A 25,734-nucleotide genomic window follows, 5' to 3' on the forward strand; every position below is an offset into this window, starting at 1 on the left:
GAAGAGTGGCCCGTAACTTTGCTCCTATTGGAAAAAACCCATCACAATATAAACGTTTTTTGTTCATTATAGTGTCCTCTAGTAGGAAACACCCAAAAAAGTCCTAAGATAAATTTATTTTTTGAGTTCAGATCCATATGAGGGTGGGTGGACATGGGTGGAGATGAATATATGATTCTTTATGAAGATCGGCCTGTAACTTTCCTTCTGTTGGGAATAACTCATCACAATATAAACGTTTTTCGTTCATTATGATGTCCTCTAGTAGAAGAAACCAAAAAAAGGCCTACGAAAAATTTTATTTTCGAGTTTAGACCCGTTTGACAATAAGTGAACATGGGGGAAGATGATTCTCTATGAAGAGTGGCCCCTAACTTTGCTCCTGTTGGAAATAACCCATCACAATATAAACGTTTTTTGTTTATTATGATGTCCTTTAGTAGGAAAGACCAAAAAAAGTCATAAGATAAATTTATTTTTCGAATAATCGACGTTGTGCAGATACGGGCAGTTGACACTGTCTATGTCTTTTTATGAAAAGTGGCCCTAACTTTGCTCCTGTTGGAAATAACCCATCACAATATAAATGTTTTTTGTTCAGTACAATATCCGTAAGTAAAAAAACTTCAAAAAGTACTCAGGAAAAATTTTTTTTTTACTAATAACACCGTGTCAGGCCAGGGAAGACCAGGAAAAATCGCGATACCCATAACTTTTGTCACTTCTAATCTTTATGATAAAAAAACTACACATTCCAGTCACCAAAACACATAACCCACCCCTACAAAAAACAGTCTTTCTAATTTTAAATGAAAAAATATTCAAGTATTGACCAGCTTACACTTTGAAAGAGCAACATTGTGCGGATCGAAGCTAATTTTTAAGTTACCAAGGGGAAGTATATCTTCGTACTGGCGAGCATTCTCGGAACCTACAGCCGAAGTAGATCTACTTAGCATAAATTATGTACAATGTCATTACAAACAAAGTTGCATAAAATTATCCCATCATTATAGTTTTTCTATACATCCCTCTCTTTCTACTTCCGAAGTAAAGTTTACCTCGGAAGTTGCAACAATGTATTTTCCATTATTTTTCCACCATCAGTCAAACAAATCAGTCATACATGGAAGTGCACAGTCGCGTAAGTGCCTTCGATTTATCGTAAGTTCAATATCAGAATGACAAAACAAATAAAGTTATTGTTGTTAATAATTGTAGGACCAACGGGACCTGGATAAAGGCGCCAGACTCTTCACTTGGGCGCGATTCATATCTAAAGGTATCGGTGTGTGGCCTTTAGAACCAAATTATTATCTCTTCAACATATGTATTTTTTATTTCACTTATATTATGATTACCGAGTACATTGATTTGTATTACTGCCTTCCAAATTTAAAAAAAGTCATAAACAATCTCACCGAGAGCTTAGCATTCACACAAATGTATGTGCGAGCAGTGATGATACGGGTTCATATCAAAAAGTTGCGCCACTTAATGTCCGAAGCATTGAAGGACTATCATGTCAGTGCGTACAAAAATTCCGACGAAGTCTACGAGTTCATGGGTTACGTCAAAAGAGGCAGATTTTTCGTTAAATCTGTCACCATTTTCATTCTTTCAACCACAACTTCTTGGTTTTTACGGCCAATAACTTCTTCAACTCCGTCTACGTCTATGTCAGCTCGTAAGTTTTTTCAAAAAAATCATTTCCGTCCAGAAATCGTAATCATATTTAATATTTCCAGCCGACAATGAAACGGCCGCAAAGTTCACATACATTTTGCCCTACAAATTTCATGTTTTTTATGAGATAAATAATTACCGTACGTATGTACTGACTTATATTTCCCATGGGCCGTTTCCTTATGTCAGCGTTCTCGGTGCAATTACATCTGCAGTTTTTTTGATAATACTTTCGTTTCATGTAAGCGGACGACTCGCCATTTTGGCCAGACGAATCAATGCATTGAATTGTAAAAATGAAGGGTTCAGAACCGACCTAACAGATATTATTTCTGAACATACTAGACTTCTAGAGTAAGAATCGCCACAATTTTTTTTTCTTTTTTTTATTCTTCTAAAAAAATTTGTTGTGGGATTTCAGAATGGGAGAAGAAATAAAAATTTCTTACGCTGTAGCTTTGCTAGTTTATCTCGTAGTTGGGACAACGCAATTGTGTATTATCGGATATCAGATACTTGTCGTAAGTATTGAGTAATTTTACAATAATTTACCAAAACTTTTCCTTATAAAAATTGTAATTACTGTCTTAGTTAGTTACTATGGGTAAACAACACAGCTTGATGCCATTTTTTGTTTTCATACTGACAACTTATCTGCTCATTAGTATTTATTGTATACTCAGTGAGCATCTCCTAGCTGAGGTAAAATTAATTATTAATTATGAAATTTTCTTCACGGAAAGATTGGAACCCGACTGGTTACTGTTCTGCACCCGACTCAGTACGGTGCTGGAAAAAAATTCTCGATTGTGGTGCAGCGCCACACTGATTACTGTGCAGGACCTGATTGAGTCGTGTGCGCACACGACTCAATCAGGTCCATTTTTTTCCAATACTGTACTGAGTCTGGTGCAGAACAGTAACCAGTCGGGTTCCAATCTTTTCGTGTTGTTGTTCAAATTTTTAACGTCTGCTTGTTTTTAAATTAAGAGTAAAAAAGTTAGCGAAGCATTCTATAGTTGCGAGTGGTATGACATGCCGCAGGATTGCATTAAAGACATTTCATTTTGTATTTTACGATCGCAGAAGACGCTCGGATTAACGGCTGGAGCTTTTCTGACATTTAGCAACAGCACGCTGACGGATGTAAGAACATATGTCATTAATTATTGGCACTGGTTTATGTTTGCAATGATTTCTACCATGAATTGATCAACAATTTCGAATCTGGCTGTTTTTAAAGTTATAAAAATAATTTTTTTCTGTGTAGGTCACAAAAACATCGATGGGATATTTGTCGATATTGAGAAATTTTCTACTCAACGAGCAGTGATGAGAAGGATTTCAGAAAATTTTTGAATATTGTTATAGTATAATTTGAGAAAAATATATGTTTATCATATTTTAGTTTGTTGTTAATTGTTTAATCAAATAAACTGTGAAAATTTTGTCATCACGATGGCGAAAAAATATTATTATTTTTGTTATTTTGACCAACAGGTGATTTGACGACCAATGACAGAAAAATTTCCAAAGTTTCATACAATTCAGCCTCGACTTTTGAGATAATCAGCCTATTATTGCCAAAATCTCTTCCAGATATTGCTAGTATTATTTCCAGGTGCCAAAAGTAGGCATCCCAGTTTTGACTTTCGAGAAAATCAGCGATCAGAAAAATTCCATAGAAAGTCAATTTAAATTGTCGACCCACTAGCCTATTATTGCCAAAATCGCTTCCAGATGTTGCTATTATCATTTCCAAATGCCAAAAGTAGGCATCTCAGTCTCGACTTTCGAGAAAATCAGCCATCAGAGAAATTTTATAGAAAGTCGATAGAAATATTCTAGACCCACTAGCCGATTATTGCCAAAATCTCTCCCTGGCGGTTTTGAATCACCCTGGAAACACCCTGGGAGTGGAAACACGGTGGAATCACGGTGGATCCAGGGTGGTTACACGGTGGGTTTGTGCCGTTTTATCACCCTGATTCCACGATGGTTACACGGTGTATTCACCGAGATTCCACGGTGTATCCACGGTGATTACGCGGTGTACGTGGAATCACGGTGATAAAATGAAAAAAATCCCAACGTGTAACCACCCTGGATCCACCGTGATTCCAGGGTGATTCAAAACCGTCAGGGCTCCCAAACTTTGCTAATATACAAAACCTAGTACCTGATCAGGGAACTGGTACACGATCACTCCATGTATTTGTATATCTATATTTAGTAAAATCCAGTAAATATAGATATACAAATACATGAGTGATCGAGTACTAGTTCCCTGATCGAGTACTAGTTCCCTGATCAGGTACTAGGTCTCTTACCTTAGTGTCATTTCTGAGTGTCAAAAGTTTTCTACATTTCTCACCGAGCAATACCGCGTTTTTCCAAATGCTACAGCTACAGACTCAAGAGTGCGCTGATGTATGGATATACATATATATGGATACATACACACATGTTCTATGTCATGCAAATTTCAAATAATCACGTATAACCTAAACTAGTTTCTTATTAAAATCAAAATCATACTCGATTTTTTTATTCTACCAAATACTTATGCGAAGAATAAACCCGCATTCATGAAAAAATTAATAAAGAAATTATAATAAATTTTTTTTCATAATTATTATCATCAATTGTAAATAGACCAAGTAAGTTATGTCAATTTAAAAATAACAATTTTTTTTTTCAAACTTTCACTCCCCTGTTACTTCAAAATTAAAATATTAGCCGCAATAATTTATAAAAATTTTCAAAATTAATTTTGTTTTTATTGAAATATTTACTTTAAAAAATGAATATTCATAAATAAAAATATTTATTGCAGTCAATATTTACTAAAAAAAAATTCCAGAAATGAATTTATTATCAGACAGCTCAGAAGACGACGATGACGTTTACATTAATTCAGCGGCACGTTACAAAGCTCTAAAAGCCAAGAAAATCAAAGATCTACCAGATGCTGATGACAGTTATAACGATGAACCCGCCACTGAAAATCCACTTCCCAAACTTGCAAAAGAAAAATCCAAAACCCCGAGTCCCAAAGAATCTAATCCCGAAATCACAGAGACAATCGTCATCCCCGACATTCCACCAAAGCCAATCAGCCCAGCAATCGCTCCAATAGTTATCGTCGATGACACTCCAGCAGTCAGGTTTGTCATATATTTATAAATATCAGAAACCCTCACTGTCAATAATAATTATCATCCAAATCTAGAACCAAACGTAGAGCAAGACAAAATGGTGGCCCAATGACCAGATCCAGATCCAAGCAGAGCCTCGATAATGACCCAGTGACTATTATTTTTTACAACCAAATATTAATCCGTAGATTACGTTTGCTGATTTATTATTTTCTACTAGAATTTACCGACGATCGTATTAGATCCAGACGATTCGCTGTCATTTTTAAATTCGACTCCAATAAGCCAAGCAGACTCAATTGAAATAAACGATTCAGACAACGAACTACTCAATGATTCACAGGATGATGGATTATCTATTGACGTTAAAGTCCGGTGGAGATCACGTGCCGTTGAACGAATCCAACTTGGCAAAGTATATTTACATATAAATTTAATTAATAAAAAAAAAAATATATGATATTGGAGTTAACTGACAGTTAATCATTTTTGGTTTTTTTTCAATGAATCAATGACAAAAATATGAAAAAAAAAATCTGCACATGTAGAAAGTTAAAAATACTATAGGTGTAATTTTTTCAAATATTATTTTTATTATAATTTATCGTTTGAAAAAAATCAAAAAACTTTTAGACCTCGGCTAACTTCAGTATTATAAAAAAATTAATTTATTTCAGAATGAAAATTTCATTAAAATTTTTAAATACTTTGCCACAATTGCTGGAGTACCGGACAATCAAATACTGATAACACGTAATGAAGTATTAATTAATCCTACGGATACCCCATCGTCAATAAATTTAACGATTCTTGATGTTCTTGGTAATTAAAATTAATTTTTATTTAAATATTTTTATACTGATCATTGATTTGTAATTTTGTTAAATTTGATTTTTTTAGAGGGCGGGATTATTAATGAAAACATGTTAGACAAAACAGCTGAAGAAAAAATAATTGAGCCGGTATGCAAAGTAAAAATTCAAACAGGAGCTAAAAAAGGTTTATCGTACGATTTAAAACCCAATGAACCGTTTGAAAAATTAATTGCATACTGCGCCGAGCAAAATAACGTCAAAGTATCGCAGATAAAATGTTATTTTGACGGTGAATTAATTTCACCAACTGATACACCGGAATCACTAGATTTAGAAGATGAAGCCTGCGTTGATCTTAAAATAATTTCCTGATCCTGAAGTGAACCGACAATTAACAATTTTCGAATTTTTTTTAAACAATTTAATTAAAAAAAAAAAAAAAAAAAAAAAATATGCACTTGTAGGAAATTAAAAAAACTACAAGTGCATTTTTTAAAAATATTTTTTTTTTATAATTTATCGTTTTTAAAAAATTTCAAAAATTATTTTACCGGCTAACTTCAGGGTCATTAATTTATGACAGTAAAGTTAGCAGACATTTGAATTTTAAATAAATTTCTTTAAATAGACACATAATTAAAAAAATGTATTTATAAAAAAATGCACATGTAGAAAATTTAATAAACTATATGTGCAATTTTTCAAAATATTTTTTTTAATATTTATTTTTTTGTTAAAAAGAATCAAAATGTTCTTAAATGTCTGCTAACTTTATGGTCATCATTAATTTTCATAATTATTTTTATTATTCCAATCGCACTATTAAATTTATTAATGTAAAAAATAATTTTATATATTTTTTACTTTATTTAAGTATTTATAGTTAAAATATAAACTTGTAAATCACGCTGGAAAATTTTACATCAACAGTTTGTAGACCGAATTGATATTTAAATATTTTCTACCGAATGTTAATAAAGTTTAATCAAGACTGACAATATATTTTCTTCTTATGCTCATATTTTATTAAAGTTCATGGTCTAATTAAAACTTTAACATATCTTATAATTATAAAAAATTATAATTCATAGAAATGGATAATTACCAGCTAGAGCAATTACAAAAAATCATGCAAGAAACCGGACAAAAATATGCTATAGGCGGTCTATAGATGGGAGAGTTGCCAGGTAAAGTTTTATTCCAAGCATTCGTGTTTGTATTTTATTTTAAATCCTGAGGTGAGTTTAATACAAAGTCCAGGTAAGCTCTAGGATATAAATAAAGACGTGACAAAGTTTGTATTTTATTTTATTTTAAAGTAAAATAAACTGGACAGAGGTGAGCTATAGATAGGGAAGATAATTGCGGGTAAAGTTTGAATTTTTATTTAAAACAAACATCGATGCGTTATTTTAAATCTTTGTCGGGGTATAAAATAAAAGGAAGTATCCGGTGGCCATAAATAGAAAGACAAAAGTTTTATTAAATGCATACGTGTTTGTTTTATTTTAAATCTGCGAACAAAAAAGTAAGCGGGAGAACTGGGGGTGGGATATAGCCGCGGCAAAAATAGTCGCGGGTAGCGAAGTTTTTTTTAAGTGTACGTGGGTATTTTATTTTAAGTCGAGGAAAGTAAAATAAATTCGAAAAAAGGCGGCAGGGGTGAGCTATAGACAGAGGAGAGATAATTGCAGGGGAAGATAAAGTTTGAATTTTTATTTAAACCGACCATTGGCGCGTTATTTTAAATCTTTGTAGGGGAGCTTTAAAAAAATCTGTAGTCTATAGATAGGAGAGATACGCGGATATTAAAGTTTTATTTGAAGCATACGTGTCTGGTTTATTTTAAATCTGCATACAAAAAGTAAACTGACAAAAAAAGCGGGAGTTCCTGGGGGTGGGCTGTAGACGCGACAAGATAATTGCGGCAAAGTTTTATTTAAAGTTTCCATGTGGGTTTTATTTTAAATCGAGGAAAGAAATAAAAAAAGTACGCGGTACTGAAGACAGTGGGTAAGAAAAAAGATAATTGCAGGTGAGGGTTTTATTCCAGTGTTTGGATTTTATTTTAAATCCTCAAGGAACGAAATAAAAAAAATGTTGGTCTAGAGGTGGACTATAGATGGGACGGGAAAGATAATTGCGGGTAAACTTTGAATTTTTATTCTATTCCACGTAAGCGATTTGTTTTATTTTAAATCTGCGTTTGGTAAAACGTAGGGGAGTAATAAAAAGTTTTTCACCTGCAGTTCGCGGGAAAGTTTTTATTTTAAAAATAAAAGTTATTTAAATAATCGCCGAGGGTGAATATACGCGAGGGTGACGGTTACTTTGTCGCTTGCAGAGCTTCTTTCCTGTCATTCTATCAACAACCTTCGAGCCAAGTACTCAGGACACAGAGTAGCCATGACTCGTAGTCTGAAGCTCCAAGTAAGACTTGGGCTGTTATATTTAAAGTATCAGTTGAATAAAAATCTTCGGTGATTGATAATTAAAATAATTTGTCAGGATCAAGAGACATTTGATCAGGCGGCTAAAGTGCTAAAGTGGAACAAGTGGTTGCTGTCAACCCTCGGGCTGTGGCCGCAGTCGCCAAATATTTTTATATTTACTATCAACTTCAGTTACTTTGTGTACCACATGGCCATGGAGTATCTTGATCTTTTTTTATTCATCGACGATCTCGAGCACGTTATTGAAAATTTAACTGAAAATATGGCATTCACTCAAATATTAGTGCGCATCGCGATGTTAAAAAAATACAACCGTCAACTTGGTGAGGTTGTTAACGAAGCATTCAAAGATTACGACGCACGAATTTATAGAACTGATGAAGAAAGTCAAGTGTTTATTGACTATATGAAGAAAGCTAAATTATTTATAAAACTTCTGTGCGCATTTGTCACCATGACCGCGACTTCGTATTACGCTAAGCCGATAACAAGTCCGCCGCCACCACCAGAGGGTTTGTTTCAAGTTAATTAATTTATCAAAGAATCGAGTGATTAAATTTTTATGATCCTGAAGTTAGCAGACAGTTAGAAATTTTTGAATTTTTTTTTTAACGACTTAATTTAAAAAAAAAATAAAAATATGCACATGTAGAAAATTTAATAAACTATAGGTGCAATTTTTTCAAATATTTTTTTTTTTTTATAATCTATTGTTTAAAAAAAAAATCCAAAAATTATTGGACGTCGGCTAACTTCAGTATCATAAATTTTCAATATTTTTTTTGCAGGGGATCTGGATGTTGAAATGGAAAATGCGACGATGCCATTTATTTTGCCGTATCGTTTTCACTTATTTTACCAAGTCAACGATTCAAGAACATGGGCACTGACGTATTTATCCCACTTTCCTTTTGTATTTGTCAGTGGGTTCGGTCAAACAGCGGCCGACTGTTTGATGGTGACTCTAGTTTTTCATGTGAGCGGTAAATTAGCGTCACTTGCTATCAGAATTTCCGAAATAAATACCGAGCCGGGGGTATGCAAGCAAGAATTACGAAGTATTATTATCGAACATGATAGATTGCTCAAGTATGTGGAGATTTTTATTACTAATGAGCTCCAGGGAACTTATTTGAGACAATGATTATTTATTTTAGAATGGGCCAGAGTATTGAAGAAGCTTTCAGTGAAACACTTTTGGCGCATCTATTAGGCGCCACTTCGCTTGTTTGTATTCTTGGGTATCAATTGCTCGTTGTAAGTTATTTTAATAGTAAATTACACACCAAGGGAAGAAAGTAGGAAATTTTAAACCGCGTGCGGAATGGGCTATCCGAGCCGAAGACGAGGTGCGCAAACGCAAACACGTGGATTGGGAGGTCTTACCTTCTTCTGTGGTGTGTAAAATATTTTTCACCAGACCTGCGCCTAAAAATTTATATTTATCGCCTGTTTGTGGGAGGAATAGCGCATGCGCTGATTTTTATCATCTGCTTTTTTCATAAGAAAAAAGTCCCATTTTTTACCCGCTAAACAGATTAAGAATTTAAACTTTAGGCGCAGGTAAGGTAAGACCCAGAATTCGATCGGGGAATTAGTACCCGATTACTCATGTATTTGTATATTTATCTGTACTAAATATATGGAGTGATCGAGTACTAGTTCCCTGATCGGGTACTAGGTCTTGTCCTTTATAGTGAAAAACAACTTATTTATTTATTTATTTTTGTCTGAATAAAAAAAAATATGTTGATTCATAAATAGAATTACGCAAGAGGACAAGGCGCTGATCTTGTTACATTTTTTGTATTTATATTTTTGGTATTTCTTGTACTTTATGCCCACTGCGTTGTGGGCGAAAGTCTAATTACTGAGGTATTAATTTTATAATTAATAAATATTTATAAATTGGGGATTATATTGTTTATATTTTGTGTTATTCATCCAGAGTTTTAAAGTTTGTGAAGCGTATTATGATTGTTTGTGGTACAAAATGCCTAAAGAGTCATCTAAAACAATTGTACTTTGCATGGCACGGTCCCAAAAACCTTTGGGACTGACGGCTGGTAAATTTGGAGCCTTTTGTCTGAGTACTCTTACAGATGTGAGCTCACAATTTTTTTTTTTTTACTAAATATTGTCATGTAAAATTTTTTAATTCATGTAAAATTACTTACAGGTTGTAAAAACTGCGATGGCTTATTTATCCGTTCTAAGAACATTCTTAGTTATTGAATAATGACATAAAATTAGCAAATGGATATTTAATTGAGTTATTTATATTTTTAAACTGTTGTATAGAACAATTGTATTTAATTAATTTAGCCATCAAATTGTTTCCTAGTTTGGGTAAATAATAAAATTAATAATTGTTGAAATAATTATAATTTTTACCCGATAATTTACAGACAATTTTCATACTTGTGATATTTTTATCAAGACATTTATTTATTTGTTTATATTTTCTAGCGGACAACTTTAATAAATTCAAAATTTTATTTTAAAAAATCTGTCGATATTTTTTTACGGCAAATTTTTTTTTAACAGAACGATAAAAAAAAAATTTTATAAATTTTTTACTGAGTTTCAAAATTGTGAAGAAAAATAAATTTTTTTTACAACAACCAAAAAGTGAATTATGACCTAAAACCGACCACAATCACGACCCAAACACAAACCAACCGCAATTTCAAACGGCCGCGAAATTTAAACTTTCGCGCCATTTTGTCGCAGCGGATTTTTCGAACGCCCCCGCACAGATCTCGCACGCGCGACCCCTCTGACGATAATAAAACAATCTAAATAAAAAAGTATAACCTGGTTATCTTCTGCTTGTCATATCAATAGATATATGATAAAAAAAAGTACTTCAAATCTAAGTATAACAACAAATATTTAAAAATATTTAGTTATCTCTCAAGTACTCGCCATCACAATGTTCAAACTATCTTCAAAAATACACACATTTGTGTGTCACCCACAATTACAATAATTATAATAATAACAACAACAATAATAATAATAACTCACATGTATCTCAAATTTTTAAAATTTGATGACGTATTTTTTACCATCTCAATGTTTTTAAAAGCCACGTAATTAGTTTAAATAAAGATGGGAAGAATGATAAAATAGTGATAAAAAACCAATAATAAAATATATAAATGTGTCGCGATTTTTTATCGTTATCGTGGTCAATTTAAAAGACCACAAGTCTATAGAAATTAACCTAGCAATTTAAAAAATAGAAATGCATTCCTCTAGTTCCACTGCTCCTGATTATATCAGCTTGAATATCAATGATTTCGATATTAACTCGCGTATTACATCCAAGAGTATATGGAGAGTAAGTTTTTTTTCCTAAATTTATTCATAAAAAAACAAAATTTCAAACTGTATTCTAATGACTTCATTTTTTTTAGCAATGGAACCAACTGTCCCGATTTCAACGTAATATATTTTATATTTTATTAGGAACAATATTGATACTGACATTTTATTTCCTATCTGGTAACACAAATTCAACAATCGATTACGAAAAACCCAGCATAGCTAAAGTAACTTCCAAGATAGCAAAGGTAATTTTGAATTAATGAATAAAAGTCAGCTTTGATTGATGATAAATAATTTTAAAAATGATTACAGTTAGAGGAATTAGTACTAGTAGATACCGGCGAACATGCAGAACAAGTAGAAAATGCCGATACCGGGGATCGGGATGACAACCCGGACCACCTTGAGCACGTGGAGCAGGAAAAAGTCGGGGAAGCCCAAGTTATAGAGGAGCCCGAGTTCCAGCCAGAGGTGAATCAGATTGACGATGACCAGATCGGGGAACCGCCGCAGCCGAAGCCCAATGTCGTTAAATTCAACGGCCCGCAGAACGATCGGCAGAAGGCTGTGGTGAAGGCTTTCAAACATTCGTGGGACGGCTACGTCAAGTATGCGTGGGGTCACGATAATATAAAACCTATTTCACGTGGTCACCATGAATGGTTTGGTCTGGGACTCACTATTGTTGATTCACTTGACACCATGTACATGATGGGTCTAAATGAGGGTAAATTTACAAAGCCTATCAACCATTTCCTTTTTTTTTTATCAACTAATTAATTTATCAATTTATAGATTTTGCAAAAGCCCGGGCCTGGGTTGCTGACAGCCTGAAGTTCGACCTCAATCGCGACGTCAATTTATTTGAAGTGACAATCCGCGTCCTCGGTGGACTTCTAGCAATTTATCATCTGTCAGGAGATAAATTATTCCTAGACAAAGCGACTGATCTGGGTGACCGGATGATGCCCGCGTTCTCAACGAGCTCAGGAGTACCCTACTCTGACGTTAACCTGGGAACAAAAAGTGCCCACAGTCCTAAGTGGGGACCAGACAGCAGTACGAGTGAAGTCACGTCAATCCAATTGGAATTTCGTGACTTGAGTCGCAGTACTGGACAGCCGCGTTTTGAAGCAGCCGCTGCTCGGGTATCAGAACACATTCACAACCTGGAAAAATACGACGGACTTGTGCCAATTTTTATAAACGCAAACACTGGGTTGTTTAGGAAACACGCGACCATAACTTTGGGAGCACGTGGTGACAGCTATTACGAGTACTTACTTAAACAATGGCTACAAACTGGCAAAACGATTAATTATTTGCGCGACGATTATCTCCTAGGGATATCTGGTACGCAAAAACATTTAGTCAAACGTACGGCTAAGAATAAATATTTATTTATTGCTGAACTGGTGGGCGCCTCGCGGGACATGAAGCCCAAGATGGACCATCTGACCTGTTATTTACCTGGTACACTTGCACTGGGAACTCATCACGGGTTGACTACTGAGCACATGGACCTTGCGAAGGAACTTACGACAACCTGCTACCAAACCTACGCCATACAGCCGACATTTTTAGCGCCGGAGATAACTTACTTCAATGTACAAGGTGCCAATGACGATGAAAACCAACTGGACATGTACGTTAAGAGCACAGACGCACACAATCTACTGAGACCGGAGTTCATTGAAAGCCTTTACTACATGTGGTACTTTACGGGCAATAAAACTTATCAGGACTGGGGCTGGCAGATATTCAAAGGGTTTGAAAACTATACGAAAGTTGAAAACGGTTACACGAGCATCGGCAATGTACGCAACCCGCAGAACACTAGGCCGCGCGATATGACTGAAAGTTTCTGGTACGCAGAAACTTTGAAGTACTTGTATTTATTGTTTGACGACACGAGACAGTTGATTGATCTTGACAGATGGATTTTCAACTCCGAAGGACATCCGCTACCGATTTACGAAATTTAAATTATTTATTTATTGACTGAAAAAATTTTTCATCCTTTTTTAATGCAATTTTTAAAATATCCTTTGAGTTTTCGACATGATTTTGAATGTGACTTAAAAATTATTTAGAATTTTTTGTCTAGATGACTAAATTTTTTATTGATAATTTTTTTATAATTTTATACTTAAAAACAAAATTAGTTTTTGTATTTTTGAAATTACCGCCTTAAGTTTTATTGCATTTAAATTGACGTGAAAAAGTTATCAATAAAGACGTCAGCTCTAGACTAAAATTTTATTTTTTAAAAATAATTACTAGAATGTAATTAATTAGATGGTTTTTTATATTACTTGCATTGAAATTAGTTTCGATGCCTGTTTCCGGCGTAAGTTAATTTCAGACCCTCAGTTTTTTCTCTGCCCGATACCGAATTGATCAAGATCCATTTCTTCTAGACTCCAATTATTTTTCTCAATTTATCTATAAATTCATTTCCTCCAAAAATTTGAAAATTTCCTGATGATAAAAATAAATTCCTCTATAATTTTTACGCGCGCTTTTGGTATTCAATTTAAATCAGACATTTAAACTCATACTTTTAATGCAGGTAATTATAAAAAATATAGAGAGTGACACGAGATAAAACAAAATTTCAGACTCGGTGTGATGCCAGTCCTCACTCTGGTTTGAATTTCTTTTGTTCGATCTCTTGCCGCGCGATAAACTATCGAGTAATGCCATAATTTAAAGTTTTAAAAGACCCGAGATTTAATTACATTCCATTAAAATTAAAAAAAAGACAGATTTTAACTCACACTTTAATTATTTATTGCTAAAAAAAAAAATATTTTTTTTAACCAAAAGATCGTAGATGAGGTGACCTATGGCATTACGATATTGCAATTTGTGTAGAAAACTCTAGTCTTTTTACAAAACTTATATTATTTTATTTAATTAATTAATTATTATAACTATAAATATATTCAGAGTTGATCATATTTATATTAATATTTATATATTTTAAATGATCTGACTTCCTAAAGCAACGCACTACAGTATAAACGGCATTTTTACATTATAATGATTCTTTTTTTACGATCGAAACGTAAACTTTTCTTGTAAGAAATATAAGTAAAAATATAATTTGTACAGAATAGATAATAGTACGTAATTTAATAGGAATTATGTATAAAAAAAATAAATATACAAATTGTATATTGTTTTTAATTGATAATTAAGATTGATTTATCAATCAATAGTGTTTTTTATTGTAAACTGATTTATGAGATTGAATGAAGTGAATTGTATTTAATTAAATAAAAATTATATATATATAAATATATATATATATATATATATATTAAAAATATACTTAATTATTTTATTTCAAATAATAAAAATTAATTTTTCTTTAATGAGTACCAAAAAAATTAATTTGGTAGGATAATAAAATTATAAATTCAAAAATATTTTTAAATATTTATTTATTTTTTAAAAATTACACTCAGTATTCACTGCTACATTTTTATTTTTTACAAAAGTGGAGTTTTGGAAGTAAATATTCATTCCTTAATTACTAGATAATATATAAATTTTATATACTTAATTAATAGTTAAGGAATTGAAAATTGATTTTTAAATAATTAATTAGTGAAGAAGTGAACGATGAAATCTACAAGCTAATTTGATACTTTCAAGCTCTCTTTTGATTTTAAAATTTCCAGTTCACAAATTACGTTGTTTATTTAATCAGTTTTTGAGGCTGTTGGCCGGAAACAAGCTTGCATAGTACAAACTGCATGGCTTCCATCAGGAGAACAATGACATGAGTTGCATTCGCTATAGAACATTCTATTGGGTTCACAGGAGTCTCCTTCTTTCCACAAAGCTGTAATTAAATTTATTTATATTACACTGAAAAAAATTGCGGAGTGAACGCGTATTAACTCCGGAGTAAATGCGGAGCGGATGACTTTATTTATTTAATTCTCTCTGAGTGAAATTTACTCCGAATCTGAGTGAATACGGATCACAATAAAATCCGCGTCACCCTGCTAAAAAAAAACCCCATTTACTCCGTATCCCTGATTAAACAAAATGATTTCACACGTTAAATGTCCATAAGAGACAGGATTAGAAATGATTTGAAGGATTAAAAAGTATTTAAAATGATTAAAAAACAAATCATTTTAAATCATTTTTAATCATTTTGTTTAATCAGGGATGCAGAGGGATTTTTTTTAAACTCCGTAACTGAGTGACGGAGTGAATTCGAATTTTAATAAAATCTGTAATCACTCCCGATTTTTTACAGTGTAATTACTAATTACTTTTATCAATTAATAACAATCTAGACATCAGTTCTCCAGTAATTCGAAACATTTAAAAATTGATACAGTTTGTTATCAACAGTTCGTATTTTTTAAAAAATTCAAAAATACTCACGTCCCCATGATACTTTTTGCTCGCTATCGTTTTTCTTCGGAATGCACCTTTGTCTAGTGCACGCCATATTATTATCATCCAAACAAGAGCACAAATTACAATCTACTTTGTATTTTTTTCCGGCTTCGCAGTGCTCTGGTTGTTTATCAACAACAATATACTCCGCACCATTATCGGACACGAAAATTTCCGGGGAAGATTTCGCTGCAACTGCAGACCCGAAAATAAAATTTTTAAAATAATTAAATGACCAAATTCTATGCTAATTAAACTACACAAAAATTTTTAATTTTCTGACATGTAATCAATGATAATGATAATAATAAATAATATAATAATTACCCATAGAAACAAGAATTGCCAAAAAGGCAGACGTGATCATAACTCTCTTCATTTTTATATAAATATATATTTATTATGATTAACTGTGACTGAACTTTTTGCGACTGACGGTTCTTTATCGCAAAACGCGTAATTAAATACTCTCGGAATCGCGGTTTAAAATGGGGGAACTTGGCCAATCAGAAATCACGAGGAACTCATCAATGCAAACATTTAATAGTCAATACCGTATGTTAATTCATTAGTTATATAGATCTTTCGTAGAATTTTTTGAAATTAGTCTGTCAATATTTGAAGACGATTTAAAAAATCCATTATTTATTTTTAACTACAATGCAAAAATTTGATAAATAATTTTTGATCAGATTAACATTCAAAAAAAAATTTTAGTCCTTTCATATAAATGTAGGGAAGGAGGGGGCAAGGTAGGGCCCTTAAAATTTTCAAAACTTCAAAAAATATGGGGGCAAAATGGGCCCCTCAAAATTTTCTGTACGCCAATAAATTCAGACGGATAATAAGCTTATCGAAATTTCTTATAAAATGAGGGGTAAAATAGACCACCAAAACTGTTCATTAAATATAATTTATTAATAAAGTTACGTTTTAAAGTTATATCGCAGCAGACTATTAAAATGACTTTTATATTATTAAAATACAATTGTTTTATAGTTATTTGCAAATATCACACGTGTAAAGAAAAAAAAATATCAAATCCGAAATTTTTTGGAGGGTCAACTTTGCCCCAATTTTAATAGACGCAGCATAATGAAGTAAAAATAAGTATCAAGGGTCTAAAAAGAAGTAAACGCGTAAAAAAAATGAATGACATTATAATAATTTTCCTTAAGGGGCCCACTCTGCCCCCCTCTCCCTACTATTAGTTTTCTTCAAGTTTTTTTTTTTAAATTACATACTTATGTATAAATATGTATGTAGTGATGATGTAAATATTGTTAAGAAAATAAAAAAATTTGAATAAAACTAAAACAAAGAATTAAATAGTTGGATCAGAATCCTAAATAGATTACGCAATCTAATTATCATTAAATCTCATTGATAAGATATCGCTATTTGATCGACTCTCCCCTGCACTATTTATCGTTGAATGAATCAGAGAGATACAGCGCAGATAATTTAATTATCGCAGACTTCAAAATATATTTATCATAAAATCACATTGGGCTGACAAATATATTTATTATTTATCAATTAAAAAAATTTTTCTTCATCAGAACAAAAATTCGCGACAAAAAAAAAATCAAATTCAATTATTTAATAAATTTTTTCTTATTTAATTATCTATAAATTTAAATTCTAATTAATTTGATTACTTTCTTTTTATTTTTTTTTCTCGAGATTAAAATGTCTAAGGTCACACAACAATAATTCCAAAAATATTATGAAATATGTTTATTATTACTACTGGGTTTTTTTAATACTGTTATTATTTTGTGATAATTAAAGTATTTATCTTTTTCCGACAGTACATTAATTTTAATTACGAAATGCAAAAAAAATAAGTTATTTATTTTTAGTTTATTGGGGTTTTATTTTAATCTGAAAATTATTTTATTACAGAAAGGTAACAAAAATTTTTTTTTATTGAAGGACGAAAATAAAACCGATTCAATAAGATAATAACGCGTAGTCTAATATTTAACAAGTCGTGTTTGAACAATGAAGGACAACATTTTAGTTAACAATAATAATAATAATAATAATAATTAATTATAACAAGTGTCTTATGAGTTTAAATTTTTACTGATAATAATTAACTATGCAGTCGTAATTATTATTATTATTATTAATTGTATATTAAATAAAATGTATGATTTAGTTATTAAGATATTATTAATTACGATAAATCAGGTCACTTATTATTGTGTCAAAGTATATTAAAATTAAATTAAATAATTTATTTCAAAATATTGTAGATATGATTGCGGGGATATTTTAAAAATATATGACTAATGTTTAATTTAAGGGGGCTACCGGACCTCTTTCTCACACTCAGAAAAATGAACAGGACTATCTTTGTTGCCCTCGTAAAGTAAATTTGAATTTTAAAACAATTTTTCTCGGAGACGAATCAGAATTTTTGAAAATACGAAATTTCTATCCCTCTGTTAAGGGGATACGCTACCGGACCTCTTTCTCACACTCAGAAAAATAAACGGGACTATCTTTGTTGCCCTCGTAAAGTAAATTTGAATTTTAAAACAATTTTTCTTGGAGACGAATCAGAATTTTTGAAAATACGAAATTTTTATCCCTCTGTTAAGGTTTCAAAAAACGCTAAAGACTCTCTATTTTAAGTTTCCAGTGTTTTTCCATGAATTAAATTGACTTGAAAATCGGTTACCGTTACCCCTAAATGTTACTAATTATGATGTCATCAAATAGATGAAATTTATCTATCTAATAATTCTTTAAAACCGATGTAATTTATCTACCGAATATTCATTAGTTACGAGGGATTAATTTAAATGAAGATTTAATGAAAATTACAGGTGTCTTCTCTATGGGAACCAACTGATGAGGCTAAGCTTCATACTCCAAAGTTCGAAAAAAATTGAGATTAAATTTATTACAGGAATGAGATAGAACGAGCACATCATTGTCATCAGTTGATGTCTGCGGATCATCGACGAAATCAAATTCGCCGAGTGATTGTAATTATTTTTCTCAAGAGCTACTTGAGATATGGAACTGCCTTTTTAAAAATGTACTCTTAAATCCGGGCCGTGCTCGTACTCGTGTCAGTATAAAAAAAAATTTTATAGTTTGGAAAATAGTTACAAGTATATCGATATGTCTCTAACTAGTCAAATATCGACTCTAAGGTAAGTATTATTTATATTTTTAATTATTTATTTTAATGATAAATGAAAATTATAAAGAAATTTTTTACGGTACCGATTTTGACGTGATCGGAAAAAAATTTAATTACGGCAATTTAAAAGTACACAGAAAAAAAGGATTTCTTAGTGCAAGAAATTTTTATTTGTCCCAAAAAAATTTTTACTTGCCTCAAGAAATTTTTTGAATTATAAAATTGAAAACTTAAAATTTCTTGGAGAGAGAATAAATTTTTTTAGAGCAAGAAAAAATTTTTTGAACCGAGAAAATTTTTCTTGTCTCAAGAAAATTTTTGTTTTCAATTTATAATACAAAAAATTTCTTGCGCCAAGATATTATTTTTTTCTGTGTATATGAAGTTACAAATTTCAAAAAAACTTCTGTACTTATATTGTCTTTTTTTAGCAACCGTTACTCTGGAAGTAAAGAAAAATATAATGGCATTGAAAATCCTTATGCTTCTCAAAGTAAACCCATATACCGATACGTAAAATTAGGATTTTTAGTCATTTACTGGTCAATATTTACCGTAAGTATTTTTGAAACGAAACTAAAACTTTTTTTAAATACTCAAAAATACTATTTATTTATTTGAGATATTTGTAATAAAAAATAATATATTATTATAGTTATTATTGATGACTAAAAGCGAAAAACCGGGAATGATGAATCATTTATCAATACCGAGTCACGAAGTAAGCAGTATCCTTTTGTTAAAATAAAAAAAAACGAGTTGAAAAATAAATATTTGCTTTTGTCGAGTATTATTTCTTTCAAAATATATGTAGATATATTTATCCTTAACGTATGTATTGTAGACGTTGAGATTGCAGATGAACCAATAAGTAATAAAGTCAAGATGAATCTCGAGGGTCCACTATTGCCCACACTAAAGACGGATGATGCTAATCCCTCATCATATCATCTCGTTGTCTGGCTTGAATTAATTACCAGTGATTATAATAAATCTCAAGTATTTATTTAGACAGTATATATTATAATTCTATTTCATAAATTGTTTTTTACGAAATAATTCATTAGTAATAATAATAATTTTTTTATAGAATTTGACTGAGCGACTGATGATTCCGATTCTACCGCCAGATTTGCTTGAAATTTTTCCCCACCAAAATGTACAAAAAACTTTGCATGTTAGTAATTATGTTAATAGATCGGTTAATTATTTGGTGCGATTGAATTTTGAGTCTAATTTACCGATAGAGATCAAAATTTCTTATGCTTATGATCTGTCGCCGGCGAGTCCTGAGGCAGGACTAATTTATGGGACAGTTATTTTGCTGGGTCTTTATATTTCGATTATTTTTGAAATTATTAATCGCGCTCTTGCTGCTATGCTCGCTTCTACGATGTCTCTAGCTGTCTTGGCATTTTTAAATGAGGTAATTATATTTTTAAATTTTGCCGGTATAAAAAAAGATCAAACCCGGAATTCTAAGATTTTTAAGCCCACATTTGGAGCCAAATTTTTGTTAAATAGTAAAATTTATTTATTATAAATCCATAAAAAAAAATTTCGCCTCAAAAATATGTACAAAATTTCCTCTCATGATTTTTTAAAAATCAGTCTGTGTATAAATTTAAAAATTCTTCAGTTTTCTTCAGTCAACTAAAATTATTTAAAAAAAAATTAATTCTAGCGACCGACAACAACAGAATTAATGTCATGGATCGATATCGATACACTGCTATTATTATTTTCAATGATGATACTCGTAGCCATTTTAGGAGAGACTGGACTTTTTGATTTTCTGTCCGTGTTTGCTTACAAGGTACTCAAAAATAATTATCCTAATTATCAACATATAATTGACATAATTAATAAATATTTAAAATTTTCTAGATAACCAACGGAAAAATTTGGCCCCTAATTTATACCCTGTGTTTTTTCACTGCAGTATTATCCGCGTTTTTGGACAATACTACAATGGTATTACTGATGACTCCCGTAACAATAAGACTCTGTGAAGTAATGGAGCTAAATCCTGTACCAATATTGACAGCAATGGTTATATTTTCAAATATCGGAGGTGCACTGACGCCTGTTGGTGACCCGCCAAATGTTATTATTACCACCAACTCAAAAGTCATCAAAGCGGTACTTCAATTTTTTATATTTACCACCCAAAATTAATATTACACATTATAATTATATCGCATTACTAATTCCAGAATTACTTATATTTTTTTACGCCCTTTTGGCTTTAGGGAACCTTCTACACTGAGAGAACAATTTTTTTGAGCCAAATTAGATTTTTTTCAGGCAAATAAATCCCATATTTGAATGGACCCAATTAATACTTATTCGAGACAAAAATATGATTCATTTGAATGAAATAATAATTTTTTTATAGTTAACAAATCTGTATTTGCCATTTCTTAGCTACAGATAAATATATATTTGAATGAAATAAATGATTTTTTTCAGTCAAATAAATCTACTTATTTGGCTCAAATAAATTGTTCTCTCAGTGTAGAGCCAAAAAAGCGCATAATTTTGGTTTCATTATAAATCGCTTTGGGGACTTGTTTTAAAGCTCAAAATTTTTTGAAATCAAAGGGCATATAATTTAAGTCATGCACTCTTGAGGTTTTCAAAATTTGGTTTTTAATTTTCAGCTCTAAAATTAGTTTACCAAACGATTGTCAATAAAAACAATCATACGCTCTTTTGGCTTTCCTAAAGAAGGAAGCTCCCTAAAGAAAAAAGGCCTATAAAAATATGTCCTTTAACGATATATATATTTTCCTATATATAACAGGGAATGGATTTTAATTATTTCGTGTTACACATGAGTATTGGCGTAGTAATGGCCCTATTGGTAGCAAGTGTCCAACTAAAATACATATTCCGGGACACAAAACTCCTAAAATACCCCGAGCCTCAAGAAATCCAAGAGCTGAAACACGAAATCGCTATTTGGCAACGTGCTGCTGCAAGTTTGTCCAGCTACAGCCGTGAAGAAAAATTAGTTCGTGATATATTATTAAAAAAAGTAAAATCATTAAGTACTTTGCTGAATAATAAATTAGCCAATGGCAGTAGTAATTTATTAAAATATAAATCTACTCTCGAAGAACTACAAGAAAAGGTAAAAAAAAAAAAAGCTAATTAATCAATCAATCAAGCTATTTTTAAATTACTGATTAATTTATTGCCCAATAGACAAATATTTAAATTAAATATTTATTACTTTGATTATACGCATGAATTATTTATTATTAAAAAAATTTTTAATAAGATTTATTTATAGATAAAAAATATATAAACTTTTTTTTAGTATCCGATACGTGACAAATTGCTGCTATTAAAGTCGAGTATTACATTAATATTTGTGATAACACTTTTTTTTTTGCACAATTTGCCAAACGTTAATTTATCACTTGGGTGGACGACCTTGTTAGGTGTTTTTCTTATTCTCATACTCGCGGATACAAAGGATTTAGATGGAATTTTGGCACGAGTGGAGTGGAGTACCTTGATATTTTTTGCGGCCTTGTTCATCCTTATGGAGGTATAAATATATAGATACATATATATATTTAAAGATATAAAAACATAGTTCTCTGCCCGGTTGTTTTTATTTTAGATAATTCGTTGACCCATAATATGCTAATACCAAAAATTTATCACAGTCATATTTTAAATTCGTTATTCAAATTATTTATAAATATATGAATATCTCTTTTAAAGGCACTTTCATGTATGGGTTTAATTGCATGGATTGGCAAGCAGACCGAAGGGGTAATACTGTCAGTGAACGAAGACTTCAGACTAGCGGTCGCTATAATTTTAATTCTGTGGGTATCGGGAATCGCGAGCGCGTTTGTTGATAACGTTCCTTTGACGACAATGATGGTCAGAATAATAACGAATTTGTCCGAAAATGACCAACTTGGGCTGCCACTTCAGCCGCTGGTTTGGGCTTTGTCCTACGGCGCTTGCATGGGAGGTAAGTGTGATAATGAACCGCGAACCTTCTAGACTTTTTTTCTTTTTGTTTTGAGAGTATCGCACTTTGGCGATGAGTAGTTTACTGATTGCTATCGCTTGTTTTTTTTGCTCGTCGGCTTATCGATGACGAGTTATATTTTTTCTCTGGTGAATGGATACGTGTTATTTTTCAGGTAATGCAACTCTTATTGGAGCTACGGCAAATGTTGTTTGCGCTGGTGTTTCTGAGCAACATGGATATCCATTTACATACATGCAATTTTTCAAGTAATTATTCAGTTTTTTTTTTTTTAAATTAATTCTAGAATTTTTTATCAAAATTTTTGAATTTCATTAAATTTCCAATCCAATTTTTCATTATAGTTTTTAGAAGAAATACGTATACAGAAATAGTTTAAATAAAATAGAGATCTGGGGCAAATTGGGTCATTTAAGATTTGAACGAACAATTTTCTAAACTAAAAATAACTGAAAATTTTTTTGAATCATTGAATTTAAATTTTTGCGCAAACAGAAATTTTTCAAAAATTTAGTTTGCTTATAATTATTAATTTGAATAAATTTCAGAAAAAATTTCAGAAAAAATAATGAATGAAATTTTATGTTTTTCAGAATGGGATTTCCAATAACGATAGGCAGTCTTGTGACAACGACTATTTATCTTCTCATAGCTCATATTGTTTTCCAATGGCATTGATTAATAATTAACAATTCGAATTTAAATATTTCATGTCCTCATAATACTCAAAATTCAATTTTTATAAATTATTATATTACATTAATATAATAAATTAATCAAATTTGATACTGATAATTTAATAAATATATTTTATATTTAAAAAATATATTATATTTTTTATATTTAATAAATATATTATATTTTTTATATTAATAATTTTATTTAAATTTTTATATTTTTATAAAAGAATTCTATTTTACCCACTATTTTATTAAACACCTGCATTGACAGGTGAGTTTAACACGTGCGTTTCTGTACAGATGGCAGCTCTATGTGTAATAATTTGATTAAAAAAAAAAAAATATTATTAATCTTATTAATTAATTAAACAAATAATAGCTGTCACTAATTGGTCTATAGAATTTTAATTTAAAAATTTTGAGCATTTCAAATTTTTATAGTTACGAAAAAAAAATATTTATACGTTTTCTTTGTCATTCAACTTTTCCATGGAAAGAATTAGCTCATTTCTAAAAAAAATTTCTTCAAGCTCGTAAAATAAGATTTCATTTTTTTTTTGACTTTTTATTTTATTAGAGAACGATTATTAATAATTTATGTGTCAAATATTTTAATACTTTTTGCCAATACGAACTGCGAACTATTTTTTTTTATACCTGCCGTAAAAAAACTGAAAACAAATTTTTTTATTTTTTATAGTAAAAAAATAAGCGAAACCGTAGTTTTGTAGGGTCACCGTATTTTTTTTATTATATTAAATAATAACGTAAAAATAGTAAGCATAATTTCTATTTTTAGTTCTGGGACTCCCAGAAACATTTGTAATTTTTTTTTACGAGTTTATTTTTTTTTCAAATTTTTTTTATGAACATTTATAATATTTATTTTTACCGACAAAACAAAATTTAAAAGTATGAGTCAATGAATAAATGTATGTATAAATTTACCAGATAAAGTGTAAAATAGAACTAAGTTTTTTTTTTCCAATCATCTTATTTTTCCACTCGTTTAATTATGCAACGTATAATTTGAACTGTCAAATTTTTTGTCATTAAATTATAATTAACTTGATTTGTTTGGTCTATCAGATATTAAATAATTAAAAACAATTAAATGGAACGAAAGTAAAAAACTGGGACGTCATGAAGACAAATATGAGATTGACATAAAAACAAAATTCTTTCTGTTTGCGTTTTTTATGAAAAAAAAAAAAAGTTGTGAATAATTAGAAAATTTATTCGAGAATATTCGAAAAGTTGACTGATACGAGTCTGCTTTTTTTACCCTTGTTGATTCATGTTTGATAATTATTTTTTTATTTGTCGTCTGATTTGTCGTGTTTGTGAAGAAGTTGTCGTTACAGATGCGAAATGTCGCACGCGGTCCCCGGGGAAAAATTATGACTATCATTGCGGCATTAATATTCATGTGTTATAACTTATAACACAAATGTGTTTATTTAATTAAATATTGAGTATTATCATTTCTTAAGCTCCGCGAAACATCTAGAATAATGATAATGATGAGCAGGAAGTATTTTCTTGACTTTTCAGTATTCATATTATTCATTTTCAAGTTATAATTAACATACAAATGTTAATCAAATCACTTATTTTAAATATTTTTATGATTATTTGTTATTGAATAATTTTTTTAAATGTCAAAATAAATTTATTACCAAAAATAAAGTCAACCAAAAGTTGATCGCGGAAAGTAATTTTGTAAAAACATTTTTTTGATAAAATTTCGCATTTAAGAGAAGAAAAATTTCGAGACCATGTCCGAGTCAAAATATTAGACGTAAGTTGAACGTTTTTAACGTTTTGAAAGTAAATTGAACGATTTTTTTGTATTTTGGTTCGTAAAAAATTGGTAATTTCATGAGTTATGATTTTAGTTTAATGATAACATTAATTAATTTATTTCAATATTTGTAATCACAATTTTCATAACCTTGATATCATAATATATGAAAAGATATAATAGTGTTAGATAGAAGTAT

The 25,734-nt window shown here is 30.6% G+C and overlaps 6 protein-coding genes across 11 annotated transcripts; 5 read left to right on the forward strand and 1 right to left on the reverse strand.

The window, feature by feature from the left end:
* Window positions 1–1,015: 1,015 nt before the first annotated feature.
* LOC130673618 (odorant receptor 85b-like) lies at window positions 1,016–3,124 on the forward strand. The gene is made up of 7 exons (XM_057478708.1): window positions 1,016–1,144; window positions 1,222–1,687; window positions 1,749–2,040; window positions 2,108–2,207; window positions 2,278–2,388; window positions 2,677–2,832; window positions 2,957–3,124. Exons 1-7 carry the CDS (start codon window positions 1,127–1,129, stop codon window positions 3,017–3,019), a joined length of 1,206 nt encoding a protein of 401 aa, XP_057334691.1. The 5' UTR covers window positions 1,016–1,126; the 3' UTR covers window positions 3,020–3,124.
* A 1,031-nt stretch (window positions 3,125–4,155) lies between these two features.
* Window positions 4,156–6,648, forward strand: LOC130673628 (DNA repair protein Rad60). 2 transcript variants are annotated; one of them, XM_057478722.1, is made up of 6 exons: window positions 4,156–4,346; window positions 4,523–4,853; window positions 4,919–4,994; window positions 5,065–5,259; window positions 5,522–5,666; window positions 5,745–6,648. In XM_057478722.1, exons 2-6 carry the CDS (start codon window positions 4,552–4,554, stop codon window positions 6,029–6,031), a joined length of 1,005 nt encoding a protein of 334 aa, XP_057334705.1. In that variant the 5' UTR covers window positions 4,156–4,346; window positions 4,523–4,551; the 3' UTR covers window positions 6,032–6,648. The 2 variants fall into 2 exon arrangements, with proteins under 2 accessions (XP_057334705.1, XP_057334704.1); XM_057478721.1 differs by having other exon boundaries at window positions 4,550–4,853; window positions 5,745–6,647.
* A 185-nt stretch (window positions 6,649–6,833) lies between these two features.
* Window positions 6,834–10,455, forward strand: LOC130673617 (odorant receptor 85b-like). 2 transcript variants are annotated; one of them, XM_057478705.1, is made up of 8 exons: window positions 6,834–6,897; window positions 8,004–8,089; window positions 8,168–8,624; window positions 8,901–9,201; window positions 9,270–9,369; window positions 9,877–9,987; window positions 10,061–10,216; window positions 10,292–10,455. In XM_057478705.1, exons 2-8 carry the CDS (start codon window positions 8,066–8,068, stop codon window positions 10,349–10,351), a joined length of 1,209 nt encoding a protein of 402 aa, XP_057334688.1. In that variant the 5' UTR covers window positions 6,834–6,897; window positions 8,004–8,065; the 3' UTR covers window positions 10,352–10,455. The 2 variants fall into 2 exon arrangements, with proteins under 2 accessions (XP_057334688.1, XP_057334689.1); XM_057478706.1 differs by having other exon boundaries at window positions 6,835–6,846.
* Window positions 10,456–10,902: 447 nt separating this feature from the next.
* LOC130673606 (endoplasmic reticulum mannosyl-oligosaccharide 1,2-alpha-mannosidase) lies at window positions 10,903–14,707 on the forward strand. The gene is made up of 4 exons (XM_057478688.1): window positions 10,903–11,458; window positions 11,535–11,690; window positions 11,758–12,172; window positions 12,241–14,707. Exons 1-4 carry the CDS (start codon window positions 11,363–11,365, stop codon window positions 13,428–13,430), a joined length of 1,857 nt encoding a protein of 618 aa, XP_057334671.1. The 5' UTR covers window positions 10,903–11,362; the 3' UTR covers window positions 13,431–14,707.
* A 180-nt stretch (window positions 14,708–14,887) lies between these two features.
* Window positions 14,888–16,355, reverse strand: LOC130673629 (protease inhibitors-like). The gene is made up of 3 exons (XM_057478723.1): window positions 16,198–16,355; window positions 15,856–16,065; window positions 14,888–15,298 (listed from the first exon to the last, which is right to left on the reverse strand). The coding sequence occupies exons 1-3, from the start codon at window positions 16,247–16,249 to the stop codon at window positions 15,156–15,158; spliced, it is 405 nt and encodes a 134-aa protein (XP_057334706.1). The 5' UTR covers window positions 16,250–16,355; the 3' UTR covers window positions 14,888–15,155.
* A 2,434-nt stretch (window positions 16,356–18,789) lies between these two features.
* On the forward strand, window positions 18,790–23,839 carry LOC130673604 (P protein). Of its 4 annotated transcripts, none has more exons than XM_057478682.1 (12): window positions 18,790–19,043; window positions 19,465–19,588; window positions 19,689–19,761; window positions 19,878–20,032; window positions 20,124–20,459; window positions 20,718–20,849; window positions 20,921–21,175; window positions 21,840–22,169; window positions 22,359–22,592; window positions 22,772–23,030; window positions 23,227–23,299; window positions 23,645–23,839. In XM_057478682.1, the coding sequence occupies exons 1-12, from the start codon at window positions 19,012–19,014 to the stop codon at window positions 23,727–23,729; spliced, it is 2,088 nt and encodes a 695-aa protein (XP_057334665.1). In that variant the 5' UTR covers window positions 18,790–19,011; the 3' UTR covers window positions 23,730–23,839. The 4 variants fall into 4 exon arrangements, with proteins under 4 accessions (XP_057334665.1, XP_057334664.1, XP_057334666.1 ...); XM_057478681.1 differs by having other exon boundaries at window positions 18,791–19,043; window positions 23,206–23,299; XM_057478683.1 differs by lacking the exon at window positions 18,790–19,043 and having other exon boundaries at window positions 19,531–19,588; window positions 19,689–19,754; window positions 23,206–23,299.
* Window positions 23,840–25,734: the final 1,895 nt, after the last annotated feature.

The sequence above is a fragment of the Microplitis mediator genome, chromosome 8 (assembly GCF_029852145.1).
Source record: "Microplitis mediator isolate UGA2020A chromosome 8, iyMicMedi2.1, whole genome shotgun sequence".
NCBI classification, from domain to species: Eukaryota; Metazoa; Arthropoda; class Insecta; order Hymenoptera; family Braconidae; genus Microplitis; species Microplitis mediator.